Source organism: Lucilia cuprina, chromosome 6, assembly GCF_022045245.1.
Source record: "Lucilia cuprina isolate Lc7/37 chromosome 6, ASM2204524v1, whole genome shotgun sequence".
In the NCBI taxonomy this organism is placed as follows: domain Eukaryota; kingdom Metazoa; phylum Arthropoda; class Insecta; order Diptera; family Calliphoridae; genus Lucilia; species Lucilia cuprina.
Window position 1 is genome coordinate 13,140,111 of NC_060954.1, and position 20,052 is coordinate 13,160,162.

Consider the following 20,052-nt stretch of genomic DNA (forward strand, 5'->3'; position numbering starts at 1 on the left):
TCTAGTCTATAGTCTAGTCTATGGTCTAGTCTATAGTCTAGTCTATAGTCTAGTCTATAGTCTAGTCTACAGTCTAGTCTACAGTCTAGTCTATTGTCTAGTCTAGTCTATAGTATAGTATAGTCTAGTCTATAGTCTAGTCCATAGTCTAGTTTCTTGTCTAGTCTATAGTCAAGTCTATAGTCTAGTCTATAGTGTAGTCTATAGTCTAGTCAATAATTTAGTCTGCTGTCTATTTTATAGTCTAGTCTAGAGTCTAGTCTATAGTCTAGGGTATAGTCTAGTCTATAGTCTAGTCTACAGTCAAGTGTAGTCTATAGTCTTGTCTTTAGTCTAGTCTATGATCTAAACTAGTCTAGTCTAGTCAAGTCTAGTCTATAGTTTTGTCTTTAGTCCAGTCTATTGAAAAATTGTTACGAATTGAATGATCTGCACGAAAATCAAAGTCCTTGCAGAATCTTTGGACGATTTTTCTGAAATTTAATGTAATAAAAGTGTACGAATATTATTTCACTACACTGTATTTTATTGAACAAAATATCTACAACTTAAAGGCGATTGATAAAGAGAAAAATAATATAATAAAAAACATAAAATATTAGATAAAATTTCAAAAATTTTTTATAAAAATAAATCAAAATTTTGCACAAAAAAATGTGATGATAAAGCTTAGTTTTCTTTTTTTAGTGTGAGTGGTGAATTAGAACAGAAATATAAAAATTAAGGGGAGCGAGAGCAATACTTACAACCCAGTTAGCCAAATTATAATAAATACTCCGGGAATGATTGTGGCGCGAAAAAGTGAATTTAAAAATCTATAACTTTCATACATAATAGAGCGTGTACGTTTTGTAATTTACTTTTTTATTTTTATATTTAAAAATTTTAATTTTCGAGCAATAATAATTTAAAAAAAAGCACAGCTTTTCTTTCCTCTAATTATTTGATTAGTGAGTGATTGATGCTATAACACATAAAAAACACTTTGTTTTAAAATTTCAGAGCAAATTAACTAACATTATTTTAATAATGATAATGATGATGATGACAGTGGTAATGCTTTGAATAAATGTTTTATATATTTTTCTTTAAACTAGTTTAATTGTTGCAATTTCTTTAATTAAATTTTGGAGTGTTTTTGTAAATACTGCATCTCTAATTTTTGTAACAATTTTCTTTTAACTAAAATATTATGTTTTTTCATTAAAAAACAAAAATATACAATGTTGTCAGGGAAGAGATAAAAAAGAAGAATAATAAAAAATATATAATTATTATTATCATTGTAGTTTTGGTTTATTTGTTATGTTTTATTAGTGTTAAAAAAAGGTAATATAAATTATTAGTAAATTTCAATTAAAAATATTTTTAAAATTATAAATCTAGTCGGGAATATGGTATAGCCTATAACTAGTCTAAGGCTCAGTCTTAAGCGTATTCTATAGTTTAGTCTATAGTCTAGATTATACTCTAGTCTACAGTATAGTCAATAGTCTAGATTATACTCTAGTCTACAGTTTAATCAATAGTCTAGATTATTAAGTCTAGTCCATAGTCTAGTCTGTAGTCTAGATATGTCTATAATCTAGACTAGTCTATAGTCTAAAGTCTAGTCTATAGTCTAGTCTAAAGTTTAGTCTAGTCTATAGTCTACTCTATAGTCTAGTCTATAGTCAAGTCTATAGTCAAGTCTATAGTCTAGTCTATAGTCTAGTGAATAGTCTAGTCTATAGTCTAGTCTATAGTCTAGTCTATAGTCTAGTCTATAGTCTAGTCTATAGTCTAGTCTATAGTATAGTCAATAATCTAGTCTATGATCTAGTCTGTATTCTAGTCTACAGTCTAGTCTATGGTCTAGTCTATATTCTTGTCTATAGTATATAGTCTATTCTATAGTCTAGTCTTTAGTCTAGTCTATAGTCTAGACTATAGTCTAGACTATAGTCTAGTCTATAGTATAGACTATAGTCTAGTCTATAGTCTAGTCTATAGTCTAGTCTATAGTCTAGTCTATAGTCTAGTCTATAGTCTAGTCTATAGTCTAGTCTATAGTCTAGTCTATAGTCTAGTCTATAGTCTAGTCTATAGTCTAGTCTAGTCTATAGTCTCGTCTAAAGTCTAGTCTATAGTCTAAAATATTGTCTGATCTATAATCTAGTCCATAGTGTATTCTGTAGTCTAAACTATAGTCTAGTCTACGGTTAAGTTTATAGTGTAGTCTATAGCCTAGTCTATATTCTAGGCTCTAGGCTATGGTATAGTCTAGTATAAAATCTAATACATTGTATATTATAAGGAGTGAGATCGAAAAATTCTTAACACACGTTTTTCATTACATTTTTCAACCAAAGTATTATTTGATTTTTTTTTTTTTTTGATCAAGTTACCTTTGAAAAACATGTCAGTTATTATGTGTAATGTCAATTATATTAATTTTTTTGTTAATCTGATTAAAATGAGTGACCAGAAAAAAGTGCGTACAGAAATTATTAAATATTTTCAACTAAACCCAACTTGGTCTTACAAAAAGTTGGCCAAGCATACAAAGGTCTGCCGTCAAACTGTTTCCAATGTTATTAAACAGTACCGGGAGAACTTGTCAGTTGATAGAAAACCTGGTTCAGGTAGAAGGAATGGTCCACATGATGTTTCTAAAGCCAAAAAAATAGAACGCATTTTCAAAAGAGCTCCCAACACATACGATAGGAAAGCAGCTCGGTTAGCTCAGTGCTCGGACTGTTTGGTACGAAAAGTTAAAGCTAATGCAGGTTTAAAAACATACAAGGCTCAAAAAGTTCCTGACAGGAACGCTGCTAAAAATTTAGAGGCCAAAAACAGAGCACGGAAATTGAAGTCAAGTTTTTTAAAAAAATATTCTTGCTGCATAATGGATGACGAAACGTATGTTCTGGCAGATTTTTCGCAACTTCCAAATCAAAAGTTTTATGTTGCTGATGCTCGAGGGAATGTTGAAGAAAAGTTTAGGACCCAAAAGCAGACAAAATTTCCCAGAAAGTTTTTGGTATGGCAAGCAATATGCAGTTGCGGCAAAAGAAGCCAATCATTTGTTACAACGGGCTCTATAAATGCCGAAATTTACATCAAGGAATGTTTACAAAAAGGCTGCTTCCATTCATAAGACTTCATAATATGTCCACTTATTTTTGGCCTGACTTGGCATCCTGTCACTATGGTAAACAAGCCCTTGAGTGGTACAAGAACAATAATGTGGTATTTGTACCAAGAGAGGCAAATCCTCCAAACTGCCCGGAGCTAAGGCCAGTGGTGAGATATTGGGCTCTTGTTAAAAGAAAATTGAAGAGTACAAAAAAGGTGTCCAAAAGTGTGGTAGATTTTAAACCGAGATGGACTACATGTTCGAGCAAAGTGACAGAAAGCACTACAAAAACGTTAATGGAAGGGTTTCCTAAAAGGGTTCAAAATTTCATCACTAGTGATTAAAACTATAAAAATATTTTTTTTGTAAATTGTAATAATAATTTGAATCAAATAAAAAAAAAATAAAGCTGTAAGTTTAGTGGTTTCTTTTTTATAAACATATATGTATGTTAAGAATTTTTCGATCTCACTCCTTAGTCTAGTCTATAGTCAAGTCTATAGTCTAGTCAATAGTCTAGTCTATAGTCTAGTCTATAGTCTAGTCAATAGTCTAGTCTATAGTCTAGTCTATAGTCTACAGTCCAGCTATAGTCTAGTCTATAGCATACTCTATAGTCTACAGTCCAGCTATAGTGTAGTCTATAGTCTAGTCTATAGTCTAGTCTATAGTCTAGTCTATAGTCTAGTCTATAGTCTAGTCTATAGTCTAGTCTAGTCTATAGTCTAGTCTAAAGTCTAGTCTATAGTCTAAAATATTGTCTGATCTATAAACTAGTCCATAGTGTATTCTGTAGCCTAAACTATAGTCTAATCTAATGTTAAGTTTATAGTCTAGTCTATAGTCCAGTCTATATTCTAGGCTGTAGGCTATGGTATAGTCTAGTATAAAGTCTAATACTTTGTATATTCATAATACGAACTAAAGTCTGATACAAGTCTAGACTATAGGTAACACATTAACAAAAGTTTAATATAAATTTTTAATATAAACTAAAAACCAAAACAAACATAATGTTTATAAATTGTTATTAATTTATATTTAACTAATTAGAACTAATTCTTGTTTATAAAATAGCAATTAACAAAAAAAGACATTCAAATAATTTGATACATTAGTAGATAAATATTTGAATAATGACAATCACCTTTTTATGAAAGTCCGTCTACGCGTAAAAAGCATAACTAGAAAAAGAAAACAATTATTTTTTTGTTTTAATAATAAATAATATTGAAAAATATGTAACAAAAACAATGTATATAATAATATTATTGAAGAAAATTTTATCATGTTAAAATAAATAAATGACAGAAAATTTTAGAATTGCGCGCATGTGATAAGAAATATAATACAACAAAAAAATATATAATATTTTTTATGAATATGTTACTTATAAACAAATTTTTATTATCAATTTAACCCGCCATTTATAAGTTTTCTAAGGTTGATGTACAAAAAAGTTAAACAAAAAAATTTATCAATTCGAACGGATTAATATATGCAAAGCGAAATGTTGTCATCGCTTTTACGACACCTACCCATTACAGTTCGAAGTCCTAAATTTAGCGACAGACAATGGGAGAAGCTAGAATTCTTTCAAAATGCAACAGTCAGTATTTAAACGTTGTCAGAAGAACACATTCATGACGAGACATAGATACTTTCGGTTATGATATACAAGAACAAGCTATTAAAGCTGTTACTACTGGGTTCTCATCGTAGCGGTCACCTGAGCCATCATCTAACAGAGTTAGAAACCACACGACAACCTCGCATTCAAGGCATGTCTGAAAAGATCTTCGTCTGTATGAAAGCGACGTCCAAAAATACCTGAATAACGATCGATGGTGAAAGCTCTTTCAAAAATCTTTAAATACTAACCACCAAAGAAAACAATGAAAAACTCAATACTATATAGTACTATGCTAGGAAGTCGTCCATCATCTGTTACAAAGGGGGACGAATCCTACCATGTTGCACTAGAGAGGTATTGTCACAAATAAGATCGGAATGGTGTACCCATTTAAACACTTATTGATCGAGATGAACCGATACCATTCAAGTTTTCCTTACTGCGTATGCCAAAGGCTCACACCTACACAACGATACAAAGATACTTTCGGTTATGGAACTCAATATCATGCTACCATACTACTGACCATCTAACAGAATTAGAATCTTCGCGAGGTTTGTCAGAAAGATTGTCTGTATGAAAGCGATGGATGATAGATGATGGAAGCTTATATAAAATATCTTTAAATACTATCCACCAAAGAAAACGGTGGAAAACTCCGTCAATTCTTAATAGTATTATGCTAGGTGGTCGTTCCCCAACCGTTGCAAACGAAGAGAAGAAGAATGCAAAGAATGCACCAATTTAGACACTTATTAGTCGAAATGAAACAATACCATGCGCGATCTCTTTCGTGCATGTGGCAAAAGCCCACACTTACAGAACAAGACAAAGATACTTTCGGTTACCTAACGGAATTATAATCCGTTATAGAGAGGTATTGGCAAGATCTCTTTCCTGCATGTTGCATAGGAAAACACAAAGTTCAACAACTTTTAAGCTGCAGGACAAATTCAACTCAGCTTTAACTTGAATCTGTTTGGACTCAGCCGATTGCTGGGCTCTGACTTTAGACAATAACAACAGCAACCAACCATTCGAATTCGACCGATAGATGGGGATGGTCTATTGGGTTTAAATAACAACCAACTCTTTTCATTCTTACAGAGCAATCGAGAAAAGTCACAGCATGTCGTAAAGTTCGAGATATTATAAGCACTTTGCCTATTAACGTTTATTGCAAATTAAAACTCTTTGGAAGTTTCTCGAAATTTCTCGATGTTTGGATTCAACTGATAGATGGGGCTCGTGTATTGGGTTTAGACAACAACTACCAATTATTCTCTTTCTTACAGTGTAACCGAGATAAGTTAGAGCATGTCGTAAAGTTCGAGATGTTCGTTGCAAATTAAAGCTCAAGTTTCTCGAAATTTCTCGATCTTTGGATTCAACCGATAGATGGTTGAATCTTTCTTACAGTGTAACCGAGATAAGTCAGAGCAGGTCGAAAAGTTCGAGCTATTATAAACACTTTGTCTATTCAGTTTCTCGAAATTTCTCGATTTTTGGATTCAACCGATAGATGGGGCTTGTCTTTCTTACAGCCGAGAGAAATTCTTGTCGAAAAGTTCGAGATATTAACTTTTTTCGTTCATTATCTTATTTGTCGTAAAAAAATTCACCTGTTGTGAAATTTTTTAACGGAATTTTGTAAGCAGCTGTTCCATACAAAAACAACTATTGTGAATGAATTGTTCACAAGTTCACGATAACAATTTTTCCTTCGAGCGAAATGAAAATTTCAAGGGAACAAAATTTTCACTTTTATTGGCCATAAACACTTTTCCTATTCACGTTCGTTGCACATTTAAAATTCTTTGGAAATCTCGATCAGTGCATGATACGTGAACGATTAGAATAAAGTTTAATATATTCCATAATCAGTAAGATCTTTTACGTCAAACGAAATAGTTTTAAGAAGTCTACTTTTCTAATTATTAATTTATAATCAATAATTAAGTTCTATATAATTAAATAATTAATTAATTTCATAACTATATTAAATTGTCTTATTATTTGAATAATTAGTTTCTTTAATCCTCAAACTATGTAATGAAATCAAAGTTCATTTTCACTTTCTATTGTTTATCAGTTAAACATTTATATAAATTATTACTGCAACAATTTACACTAAATTAAATTGAATTTATTACTTTATTCAAAATTTCTTTTTTTACACAAAAACTTAATTCAAAGAAATTGTATGCAACAATTAATTAATTAAATTATTTATTTCAATTAACTATTTACTGTCAAAGATCAGATGACAAAGTATAATGACAACAACAACAACGATAATAATAAAGCGCACAACTACTAAAGTAATAGTGTTGATTCTGTGGTCACAAGCATTAAACGTTTAAGTCATAAATGAAACTTTTGCAACTAAATTTAGAGATCAGCATTGACTTATATAAACTTATGATATTTGTTTTAGTAAACTTAAACTGATTTTCTTTTAAAGTTTAAATAATTTGCAACAACTATATAATTATCTATATATAATTTATTTAAAAGCATTTCTTTGTTGTTTTCAACATATTATTGTCATTTAAACTATTTACATTTGGTTGTAAATAAATTTTGTTATATTTTTAACATTTTTTTAGTTTACATTTATTTGAATATTCTTTTTATTTTATTATTTTTCTAATTTTTCAAATTACGACTACGTGTTGCCCGCTAGACCGACCGTTATAGACTTAATGGCAACATGTGCATATTTTTCTTTAGGAGTGCTTATTTTTTTTTCACATTTCTATGGGAAATTAAGTGAGTACTTTTATTTAAACGAGAGTCATATTTGTTTGATAAGAGTAATAGTGGAGCTCAATGAGAGCAATAATTTGTACAATAAAAAAACATTATAATTTTAGTAATTTATAAAATAAATTAACAAAAACAGTACATTTCTTAGTCACCCTTAAGTTATAAATGATGTTTAGATCATTGGTTGGTATGTTTGAACTGATAAACAGTAGAAAGTGAAAAAGAACCTTGACGAGATTTGGTTCAGGTTCTAGATCCATAGATAGATAGATAGATAGATAGATAGATAGATAGATAGATAGATAGATAGATAGATAGATAGATAGATAGATAGATAGATAGATAGATAGATAGATAGATAGATAGATACATAGATAGATAGATAGATAGATAGATAGATAGATAGATAGATAGATAGATAGATAGATAGATAGATAGATAGATAGATAGATAGATAGATAGATAGATAGATAGATAGATAGATTCCGAAGGAATACACTGTTGTGTGCTCCTTTTTATGAAAAAAAAACAAAATATTTTTCAAAATTCAGAAACTAGGTTTCCTAGACGTAATTTCTAAGAATTTTCCTATCATGAAAGTCATGAATGTCATTTCCGGAATAACATCATTTCCTTTGATCTAACTTCGACGTATGCCTGACAGAGTTTTACTGTTCTCTCCTCATGCTATACATGTCCACTCAGAATCATCATACTAACTTCAGACTTGCTCATTTTGAGGAGATTTCTCGTTTTATTCTCATCAGTGTCATCCCATAGGATTTTTGTGGTTCTACCCACCGTTTCATTATTCCAAAAAAGCCTTATATTATTCCCCCACCCATATTTTTAATTCAGGTTTTTATTAGGTAAACGGTGGTAAAGTTTAATTACAGGAATGCTTCTTTAGAGTTTGGAGGCATATAGCCGCATTGTTGTATCAGTAAATAAACGTGATCTGGTCTTCATTAGTCGATGACTCAGCTGATTGCTCATATTTTCGCCATATAGTAAAATTTACAAAAAAGTTTTCATTTCATGAGACGGCTCTAGTCCATCGCGTTGTTAGACCTTCAAGATAGATAATGATGTTAAATACTCATTATTTAAAGTTTTAAATAATTTTGCAATTAATGTTTATGAAATAACCGCATAATTATATTTTAAACATTTTTAAATGGTATAGGTAGCCATCGATAGATAATGGTAATAGTAATGACGACTTTTTCCATATATTTGTAGAGATTTTATTACTGTTTTTTTCAGTAAAAAAATATTTAATGAGCATTTTTATTGTTCGTACGAAAATAGAACCAGCGCTAATCATCAGAGGTGGCCTTCGTACCACTCTATCGAAGGCTCCTTTTTGCCATGATGAATAGGTTACCTTTTTATCTAATGGCTTAAGAGGTTGCCATCAATTCAGCGATTAGACTCAGTAAAATCGGTTTGTGGCATATGACTAAGTCAGGCCACTCTACCATAATCTACAGCCTGGGATCAATTCCAGGCAACATTGATTACTGTACTCCCAAACCATTTTTTGATAGAAGTTTTTCAGTGTCGATTTGACACGATCCAAATGAAACAGAATTTATCCTTCATTATTGTTTGTAACAGGTCTTCACCAATGGCTCTAAATCTTGAGATGGCGTAGGAGGTGGCTTTAATATTGCACACACTGGATCTAAAGTTTCTCTCAAACTTCCTGTTCAATGTAGTGTACTTCAGGCTCAACTATCAGCCTTAAAACGGGCTGCAAACTGGCTCAGGTTATATCGAATATACAATAATGAAATTCGAATTTAAATCGACAGTCAAGCTACCTTAAGGGCTATACAACAACAAACCTGGTCATAGAATGATATCTCTAAATGAGATGGCGAAACATTCCACAGTGTAGTCTCCTTCGCAAAATGAGACCAGTGGAGAAATATTCAAATCTGTCAAAATGCAAATAACCTCAGAGCACCATCTACAGGAGGAAACGGAGGTCCTCTGAGTCAAAGAACATAGTGACATGCCCACTAAACAGTTCCTCCTGGGATGTCACCGGAGAAGTCATCCCAACTTTAACATCACACAGTTGAAAGCTCCCTCGAGGCATGTCAGAAAGGACCTTCATGTATACGAATAGAGCATACGAAGTTATGTTCAAAATCCCTTAGATCGGATCTCGTATACAGCAGCTTTTCCGGTTACAGCATGATGGAGCAACAGGCTCAACGGCTACTGGTCCCACATAGACCGTACCGTTCCTAATATATTCCCAGCTTGTAAATAGGTTCCCCATGATACCCTCCACATATTCAACTGTCCAGTCCACCCTCCTTCACTTTGTCCAATGAATTTATAGACTAACCCTTTTGAAGTAGCCCAATTTCTTGGCATGCAACTAAATACAGAACCCCGGATTAAAAATTGTGTACTTTAAGCTGTTACAACAACAACTTTTTGTTGGTATATTGCTTTCAAGCTGCAATATACCAAGCCTGCACAACACAGACGGTCGATTGAGGCTACCTGTAGAGAATCGTGTGGCCGTCGTTTGACCATCAAGAGCCCTCATTCAGTTTCCGACAGCAAATCTTTGAAACTTAATTGCAATGGTGACTTGCCACAGACCTTTTAGGCTCCATGCTAGAAGACTAAATCTTCCTAGTGAAGAATTCCGTAGGAAGAAGAGTGTACTGCACACTTCCTCTGTCAGTGTCTTGTACTAGCGGATCATTGAATAGTTGAATCTGCTAGGAGCCATTGTCATGCACGATTTAACTCACCTATTCGGAGCTGACATCCGAAGGATAGATTCCTTTATTCGTGCGACAAGATGGTTTGAATACGAAGCTAGAGTAGAAGGTATCACAAAGGGGTCAGCGATATGAACCCAAGTGTGTACTAACCTTGCTGTATCTTATTGAAAGTTTAGACATGCAACTGGTATTCCTTCAGGTTTAGAGAGACTACGCCATATTTCTTAATTGGTTTGCTGATCCATCGTACTGTGGACTAGTACTAATTCTAACTCCAGGAGTAAAATTTAGATTATTCAATTTTTCTTATCACTTTTTTTTTGACATTCTAGTTTTACTGAGAGAGTTTTGATTCGCCAGGATTGGAATTTCGGATGTCAACTCTTTTTTCTTCTAGCTTCGCTGTCTCTTATTGAAATTATAGTCATACAACCGATAAAACACTTCAAAAACTGACACTTGTCTTCTGGAAAATAATCAGTGAAGTTTTCATTGTTGTGTTAGTGATATTTCGATTAATTTTAAATTTATTTCGCTTGTTCTCATTTGAAAAATGGCTGATATTCTAACGTATCTGGGGGAGTTTGGTTTTGAAGAGATTTGAATTACGGATTTCACCTTGCTCATTTGCAAGTTCTGATGTATCTATTTCAGTACTATAATGATAACATTTTCACAGAATTTCATCTTTACATAGGGTTCGTTAGTGTGTATCAATGGATCACTAAAGATCCTTGATATATCTTTAGTCTACATAATGTATAGTATTGATAGCTCACTAAATATCCTCGATTTTTTATGTCTAAACGTCAGATCATAAATTCATATTTTTGTATTAAATTTCTTATCACATTATTTTCGATAATTTTACAAAAAAACAAAAAAAATATATAAAATCAAAAAAATTACCTAAATTATAAAAAAATGGAACTGAAAATAATACTTTTTTTAATTGCACCTAATTTTTAGTGCTTGTTAAATCCTTTTTCTGTTAATAACACTGAAATAATAAACAAATCAAACACAACACAGCACACAATATAATAATACTCAAGTCACAGCGTTGATAGTAATTTACTATTAAAGAAACAACCACAAATCTGTAAAGAAAGAAAATGAAATTGAAATGAGTAAAATTAATATTTAATTGAATTAGAAACTACTACAATTACAAAAAAAAAAAATGGAAAAAAGTTTTAAACGTTTGATAGATAAATGTACGTAATGGATTTAAAGTAGAATGTTATATTACATAATTGTGGTTAAAGACTATTAAAGAAATTGAAAAAAAAACTTCGATAATTTACCACAAATTATTTCAATAGTATTAACTTTTATTCTATAAATATAATTTCATTAGCATTTCCTTTTGATGCATTCTAACAAAATTGCAATTATATATATTTTCTATTATGAACCATTATCTTACCGAACCTTATTTTAATATTAAAGGTCTTCATGACAACTTAGCATAGTTATATACAAGAAAATCAGTTCAGTCTATAGTCTAGCCTATAGCCTACACTATAGTTTAGTATACTGTCTAGTCTATTATCTGGGTATATTCTAGTCAATAGTCGAATCTATAAACTAGTATATAGTCTGGTCTATAGTCTGATGATTCAAACCATGGATAAACATTAAACTAGTATATAGTAAAATCTCTAGTCTTGTCTAAAATCTAGTCTATAGCTTTGTCTATAGTCTGGACTACACAATAGTCCTCTATAGGCTAGTCTATATTCTAGTCCATAATCCAGTATACTAGTCTATAGTCTAGTCTATAGTCGAGTCTATTGTCTCGTCTATAGTATAGTCAATAGCCTAGTCTATAGTCGAGTCTATAGCCTATTCTATAGTCGAGTCTATAGTCTAGTTTATAGCCTAGTCTATAGTCTAGTCTATAGTCTAGTCTATAGTCTAGCCTTTAGTCTAGTCTATAGTCTAGTCTATAGCCTAGTCTATAGTCTAGTCTATAGCCTAGTCTATAGTCTAGTCTATAGTCTAGTCTATAGTCTAGTCTATAGTCTAGTCTATAGTCTAGTCTATAGTCTAGTCTATAGTCTAGTCTATAGTCTAGTCTATACTCTAGTCTATACTTTAGTCAATAGTCTATTCTATAGTCCAGTCCATACTGTCGTCTATAGTTTAGGCTATAGTCTAGTCTATACTCTAGTCTATAGTCTAGTCTATAGTATGGTCTACAGTCTAGTCTAGTCTATTCTATAGTCTAGGCCATTGTCAAATCTTTAGTTGAGTCTATAGTTTAGCCTATAGTCTAGTATACAGTCTAGTCTATAGTCTATTCTATAGTCTGGTCTATTTTCTATTCTATAGGATAGTCTAGTTTATTGCTAAGTCTACAGTCTAGTATAGAGTCTATTCTATAGTCTAGTATATAGTCCAGTCTATAGTCTAGTTATATAGTCCGGTCTATTTTCTGGTCTATAGTCTTATCGATAGTCTAGTCTATAGTTTAGTCTATAGTATAGTCGATAGTCTAGTCTATAGTCTAGTCTATAGTCTAGTCTATAGTCTAGTCTAAAGTGTAGTCTATAGGCTAGTTTAGTTTATAGCCAAGTCTACAGTCTAGTATAGATTGTAGTCTATAGTCAATTCTATTATCTAGTCTACAGCCATGTCTAGTCTATAGTTTAGTCTATAGTCTAGTTTATAGTATTGTCTATAATCTAGTTTTGATCTTTTAACATTTTTCCATTGGCTCTTAGATCACGTTCATTCGCTAAGGATCTCCTTGTTCTGTTTGAGTAAATAGTTTGAACATGGACCATGTACAAAAAGCTTGTCCTGTAAGTCATAAGAAGGCAGTGTTGAGTCGTCTTATTGTATAAAGCACTAATTATTTAAATCTTAATAATTAGGATAAGTTACCGGTTATTATTGTTAAAACAGCTCCTCTATTAGTTAATATAACAAACATACATTGTTCCTTATTAAATATTTAAACTCAATTTCTAGTTGCCACTTTGTTTAGCGTGAGAACTTACATATCACAAAACAAATGTTAAAATAAAATTGTAAAAAATTAAATAAAAACTAGAAAAACGAAACTAACTTACTCATAATAATTCCCACAAGTCCTAAAGAAAACCCCCCAATATATACTAATTGCTAATGACAACGCCCGCCTTATAGTAGTTTCAACAGATGTACAAATATATTCAAAATTAATTAGACAGAAATAAATGTACAAAATAGAAATAACAAAAAATAAATTTGAATATACAATATGCGTTTGTAGCTAATGTAGGATTTAGTAGTATTTGACAACTAGTAGCAGTAAATGAAAAAAAAATACAAGTTATTATAGAAACCATACAATATTTACAATTATAATTGTCAAGAAATTAACTAAATATTTGCATATGTCCTAAGTATAATAGTTTTATTTGTATTGTAAATTGGAATATGGAATTATAATTACTGTTGATTGTTTTTGTAGCGGAAAATGTTATGACAACAATGAATTTTATTTGTTAATTTGTTTTTAAGTTTTTTGCAAAATAAGATTTTTTATGAGTTTGTTTATTATGAGTTTTAAATAGTTTAGAATAAAAAAAAATATGTACTTTGTTTACGTAATGGTAAAATAAATGATTACATTGTATTATATTTGATTTTTTTATATAGAAGAAAATAGTGACTAGACTATAGACATGACTGTAGAATGGACTATAGCCCATACTATACACAACTCTACAGACTATGTGGTTAGTTTGAAGGAAGGTTGTATATACATACAGTGAATCAACTAAGTTTTTTGCCTACCTTTTTTTTAAGAGAATTTTGTTTTTTGTTCATAAATAAAATTCGAAAAAAATAAGTAAAAAGTAAATATATGTTTTCCAATTAAAAATAGAGATTGTATAAAATGGGAAAAATTAGAAAAAATATTAAAAAATAAAATTTTGGTGCATTTGTTGTTGCATTTTATTATTTTTCTTCAGAATTTGCATGTCAATAAAGTATTTTGCATCTTCAGAATTCCGTTTAATTTCATTGGGTTTTTTCAATTTATTTTTTTAATTATTTTTGGAATTTATTGTTTTATTGTTAAAAGGAAGAGTGTTAAGAATTTTTCAATTGTGATTTGCAAAAATCATATCCTTATTGGGTGAAAATATGATGTTATTTGCTTTAAAATGTTTAATGGATAATAATGAGGCAATTTCGATATGAAACATTTGTTTAGATTTCTAGAACAAGTGTAAATCAATAAAATATAATTATGAAATGTTTAATCAATAACATTAAAAAATATAAAATAGAGTAATAGATGAAATGATTCAAAGAATTATTAGAAAAAACGCACTGAGTGCTCTTTCAAAATCTTTAAATGCCGAAGGGAGGCGACTTGTATCCAAGGAAAACTATTGGACTCCTGATTTATTTTTTTTTTTCAAAATCTATATACGAACTATGAGCAACAATATGTTTAAATAAGTCGTGCAAAAAATTAGGTCAATAGGATTACGTTAACTGGTGCCACAACGGCTCTGAAGTTTGAAGATGCATTTACAAGGGGAAAATATGCAATTTTTTCAGTTTTCACAAAAGTTTTGTCATTAAACAATTTGTTTTGCACTTTATTGTCCAAGAATCGTAATGTACACAGAATTAGCGTTACAAAAAGATAAAAAAACACAAAAATTGGTTGAAAAATGAAAAAGTTATTAAAAATTCCCCAGGCCATTATCGTGTCTCAGAGCACTTGAATTCGAAATGTGATAAAAATATAAACATATTTTTGAAAATATTCTAATAAAACAATTGTGTTACTTAAAATACATCTGTAGTTACTTGAATAGGAGTTTTAGTCCTTATAGAATAACGTAAACCTGTTCTCAGCTATGGTCGAAAATTTTTGATATTTTACACGGTCGTTTCAAAATTCAAATTTTAGTTTTTTTTTCATACTTTGTTAAACAAATTTCAATATTTTTGGGAGAAATCATAGGGATTTATGGACAACAGATTAGGGAATAAAACAGTAAACAAATTAGGTCAATACCTCTTATAGTTGCCTGTACCTGCAATTTGAATTCAGCGGATTTCGAGAAAAACAAATTTTTATATAATATTTTGCAAAATTAGCCTTTTTATTATATTGTTGTGTATTTTAAATGGAACCTTTTGTAAATTTATTAGTCCACATATTTCTAAATAAAAATCCAGAGTTCCATGCAATTCGGACGCCATTAACCCATAAACTTTAAAGGTCAAAGGTCAAATTTTGTAATATTTGCAATTTTTGATGGAAACTAGTCAAAATTGTTTCCATTTTTTGGTAGATTATCACTAAATTTAAGAAATTTATTTATTAACAACCGATATTTACATAAATAGTGAAAAAAATTAATTAACCCTTAAACGGCCTTGGGATCAAAATGCTCCGATGTTTTTAAAACATGCCAATTTGGACATATTTCAATAAAACCCGTTTGCAATCCCATTAAATAAATACTCCTGGATGTATATCAGATATGTTGTGCGATTCTATACTGACTCACTAAATATTTTTTTTTAAATTTTAAGTTTCCACACAGAAGATAAGGAGGAAGAAGTCTAAAATCCATCTTACTAGACAACAACTTTAAGTGGTTCACGTAAGTCCGTCTTATTTCGGTACCCTATTCAAAGCAGTGATAGTAGTATTTTCTCATAAGAACTACTCACTACTTCCAGATTTAAACCAGCCGGTTCCATTCACGAAATTTAGGATACTCTTTAAGTTTATCCCTAAACAAGAGAGAACAGCAGATCCAAAATAAAGATCATAGGTTAATTTAGATGAAATTACTTGTCTATCCTAAGACAAGATCTTAGTTTGGCTAACAATTGAATTCTATGACTACCCTGAATTTTGAAAATATAAAAGGAACATCATTGCCAAATTCATTGATTATTTACACAACCGGTAAAATTTAAGAATCACATAAATTACACGAGAAAACTCTATTAAGTATAATAGGCAACCGTCGTTTGTTATTCTTTGCCGAAAAGAATACCAAGCACCACATTATATACAAATGCAATTTAATATAGTTTTCTTTTATTATTAATTTAGAAACATTTTTGTTTTCAATGTAACTGACCTTGACTTTCAGATTACAAACAACATTGAGTTTTTTGTTGTTTTTCTTATAAATTTCCTCAAAATACTATAATTTTCAAAAGACAACCTATTTTACATTATTATAAAATTACATGAATTGCGTAGGAATTTTTTTTTCTGATACAAAGTATTTTCATTGCACATTATTTACATTTTTTGATGTAAAATATAAAAAAATAATAATACTTACTTACAAAATATACCATGAATTACTGCTAATTTTATATATTTAATTTAATTTTTAAAGAAAACTTTTTTTTTTATAAATTTTAGTAAAAAAAACCTACACCACCTCTAGATTTAATTATAATTATACCGCAACTGAAAGACTTTGGAGAACACAACATAGAAGCGAGACTTTGAGAATAAAAATATTAGGATAGAAACTCTCACGAAAGTTGTTTTTGCTTTCCTAAAGAAATTTTTACCAATTTATGGATATTTTCTTATATTTAGTGAATATAATGAGTTTTTTGACAGCAGAGTTGCTATTCTATGTTATGTACTCTGCCGACAGCTGTTTGATTGATTTTTTGTGTTTGTGCAGTATGTTCAGTGTAGTTTGGCAGTATTGTAGTAAAAAGTATTAAAGTTAAACTGCTTTGAGGAAAATGTCGGTAAAATAGCCGGTAAAATAAGTTCAAACTTTTCGACAATTTAAGAAAATATTTTTTTAAAAATTTTATAATTTCAATAATATTTAATAAATTTCCAAGTACATGAATAGCAAATATCAAAGCCGACCATAAGTGTAAGAAATTAACGGCGGTTAGAAATCTGTTTAACAGCTAGTTATGGTAATAATTGCAATATTTTAAAAATAAACCATTTTCTTTTAATATTTAACGGTATTTATAAATAAGTTCTTAAAAAAACTGAAATTTTTGAGATATTTTAAGTAAAATATATTTTAGCGCCATTGGTTTTTTAATAGTAACGGCGTTTAGTCTCATCAGCTCAGTACGACTTTGTACTCTGACTCAGAAAGTGTCATTGTCATTAATGACCACAGGGTATACAGAGACGTCACGAGCAAATAGCTATTTACGTCTCTTTCGCACAAAACGATTTCAATGATTTTTTTAGCTGTATTTTATATACCTCTTCTCACCAAACAATTTCAAAATCAAACAAAAGCTGATTTTAGACTTTTTCAAATGTCAAAAGTGACATCTCTGTATACTTTGTGTTAATGACAACGAAAATTAGAAAACAAATAAGAATTTTGCCAACATAAAGCGGCCGACAAACATAAACATAAAAAGGAATTGGAAAATTAAAGTTTAATTGGGCGAAAAATGCAATAAACTAATAACAAAAACACACATCAGTAAATAAAACATAAATAAAATTACTACTAGTAAGGGCAGTGGCAGTCGAAGACCGCAAAAACAAAAGTAGAAATAAAAACAAATGAAAAATTAACGTTTGCGCAGCTGAAACAAATTATTAGAAGTAAAAAAAATAGACAAGTGAAACTTAAAAAAAAAGAAACCTGCTAATTAAAAATAAGACCACAAGGTGCAAAAACGAAATTTTGCTACAAAAAAAATTTAATTAATTTCCTAAAAAAATGAAAACATTGGAAGAAATTAAACAAGAATATCCCTTGCACTGGCATATCTGGCAAAATAATGTGGAGGAATTAAAGGAGTTACTTAAAAATGATAAAGTAAGTTGGAATTTACATTAAGAAGAAGGAAGAGACCATTGGCCCTAGAGTTAAAAGTAAATAAAGGCGATTTAAGGAAAGGGTCAAGTGGCAAAATGTGTAAAACAAGTTGTAAAGGAGAAGAAAACAAAAAAAAAAAAAATAAGGTTTCCGGGTCAATATTTCCGCATTAATAAGACACTCTTCAAAAAAAAAAAAAAAAACGTGTCCTATACGGCAAACCTAACACATTTGTCATTAGTAGCTGGAAGTTAATTTAATTATATATTACCTATATTTGTTTGTTAAACAATTGCATTGTTTACCATTTAATACTAAAGCAAATGTATAGTAATTGAAATTTAAAGATAAGCTTGTATTTTTCTTTCCACTTACTCATATTGAACTTCTATTTGTTCTAGATTGATAAGGAAAAAATCGATCCCCGTGGCCGTACACCTTTAATGTTAGCGGTAAAATTAGCACATTTGCAATGTGTCAAAAATCTTTTAGCTGCCAAATGTAGTGCCACCTATGAGCATGAGGGTTGGTCAAGTAAGTTACATTTATTTTGCTAAGGGAACGTAAATATAATAATTTACTTTAAAGATGTTTGTTTACATATATTGTAATAAACTTTTCTAACTTAGAAAGGGCGTATTTTATATTTCTTTCTGGCTTTTCTATAGAAAACATGCTTAATTTATAAAAAAACCGTTCTATACAAAGTTGTTTAGTTTGTAAAGAACTTTTCAATGGAATAGTTGTTGTTAGATACACTTTTTCTATATTAAAAACACGATAAAATTAGTTTCATTTCATTAACAAGAATATGTGATATTTATTGCCAATTTTCGTTTCTATTTAACTTCAAGTTGTCCAGGAAGCTGTTTGTTCAGGTAATGAGGAAATATTAACTGCCATACTGGAAGTACGTGATTTACAACGTCATGTGCAAAGAGTTACACATGTCCCAAAGTTATTGCAACATTTATTAGATGCTCCCGATTTTTATATAGAAATGAAATGGGAATTTACTTCATGGGGTAAGAGAAAAATGTAAAATGAAAAAATGTATGAAAAATTATTAATTCTGTTAAAAATTGTAGTTCCTTTAATGTCACGCCTTTGTCCTAGTGATACCTATAGAGTGTATAAACGTGGTGCTAATGTTAGAATAGATACAACCTTATTGGGTTTTGAAAATAACACCTGGCAACGAGGGAATCGTTCGTATATATTTAAAGGTTTAAGTAAGTAAAACACTTTTACGTCTGAAGAGCAAAAGTAAAATGATTTATCATTATTTTTTCTATCACAGAGGATAGTGCTACCATGATTGAAATCGATCATGATACCCATGAGGTTATGGTTGAACAAATGAGCTCCGATATTGGTGATATAGTGGCCATACCACCACCCATAGGATCGGTAAGAGCGCGCCTTAATGCGCCGGTCATAACAAATAATATAGAAATGGAAAAAATCAGTTTTGAACGTAATAAATCGGGCATATGGGGTTGGCGTAGTGAAAAATCTGAAGTTATAAATGGTTATAATTGTAAAGTTTATGGGGCTAGTAATGTGGAGTTTGTAACAAAAACAAGAATGGATCATTTATCAGAAGAGCAAATCAAGGTAATAATAGAAACGTGCCAAACTTTGGAAAATTGTTTATTTTTTGTATTATATTTTTAGGCTAAAACCTCCCGAACACCATTCCATAGCTTTTTAGGCTTAGCCGAAGATGAATATATAGCCAGTCCAGATTTAGCATCGTTAAGAGAAAAAGTAAGTAGATGAACTATAAATGGACTAGAACTAAACTAGAACTGAATTAAAACTGAACTAGAACTAAACAAAAACGTAACTAAAACTGAACTGGAACTGAACTAGAACTAGAACTGAACTAGAACTGAACTAGAACTGAACTAGAACTGAACTAGAACTGAACTAGAACTGAATTAGAACTGAACTAGAACTGAACTAGAA

The 20,052-nt window shown here is 30.4% G+C and overlaps 1 protein-coding gene and 1 non-coding gene across 4 annotated transcripts in view; one reads left to right on the forward strand and one right to left on the reverse strand.

The window, feature by feature from the left end:
• Positions 1-731: 731 nt before the first annotated feature.
• LOC111688366 lies at positions 732-16,891 on the reverse strand. 2 transcript variants are annotated; one of them, XR_006941455.1, is made up of 4 exons: positions 16,600-16,891; positions 11,183-11,373; positions 4,266-4,302; positions 732-964 (listed from the first exon to the last, which is right to left on the reverse strand). It is a non-coding gene; the product is annotated as an uncharacterized LOC111688366 (transcript). The 2 variants fall into 2 exon arrangements; XR_006941454.1 differs by having other exon boundaries at positions 732-1,182.
• A 667-nt stretch (positions 16,892-17,558) lies between these two features.
• LOC111688368 (ankyrin repeat domain-containing protein 13D) overlaps positions 17,559-20,052 on the forward strand; it is a 6,842-nt gene continuing 4,348 nt past the window's right edge. The window contains exons 1-6 of one of the 2 annotated variants that reach the window (XM_046955096.1): positions 17,559-18,081; positions 18,483-18,615; positions 18,936-19,106; positions 19,170-19,313; positions 19,382-19,698; positions 19,759-19,851. In XM_046955096.1, the coding sequence (XP_046811052.1) occupies positions 17,983-18,081; positions 18,483-18,615; positions 18,936-19,106; positions 19,170-19,313; positions 19,382-19,698; positions 19,759-19,851 (957 nt within the window). In that variant the 5' untranslated portion in view covers positions 17,559-17,982. The remainder of the gene's footprint in view (positions 18,082-18,482; positions 18,616-18,935; positions 19,107-19,169; positions 19,314-19,381; positions 19,699-19,758; positions 19,852-20,052) is intronic. The other variant, XM_023450870.2, reaches the window with a different exon arrangement.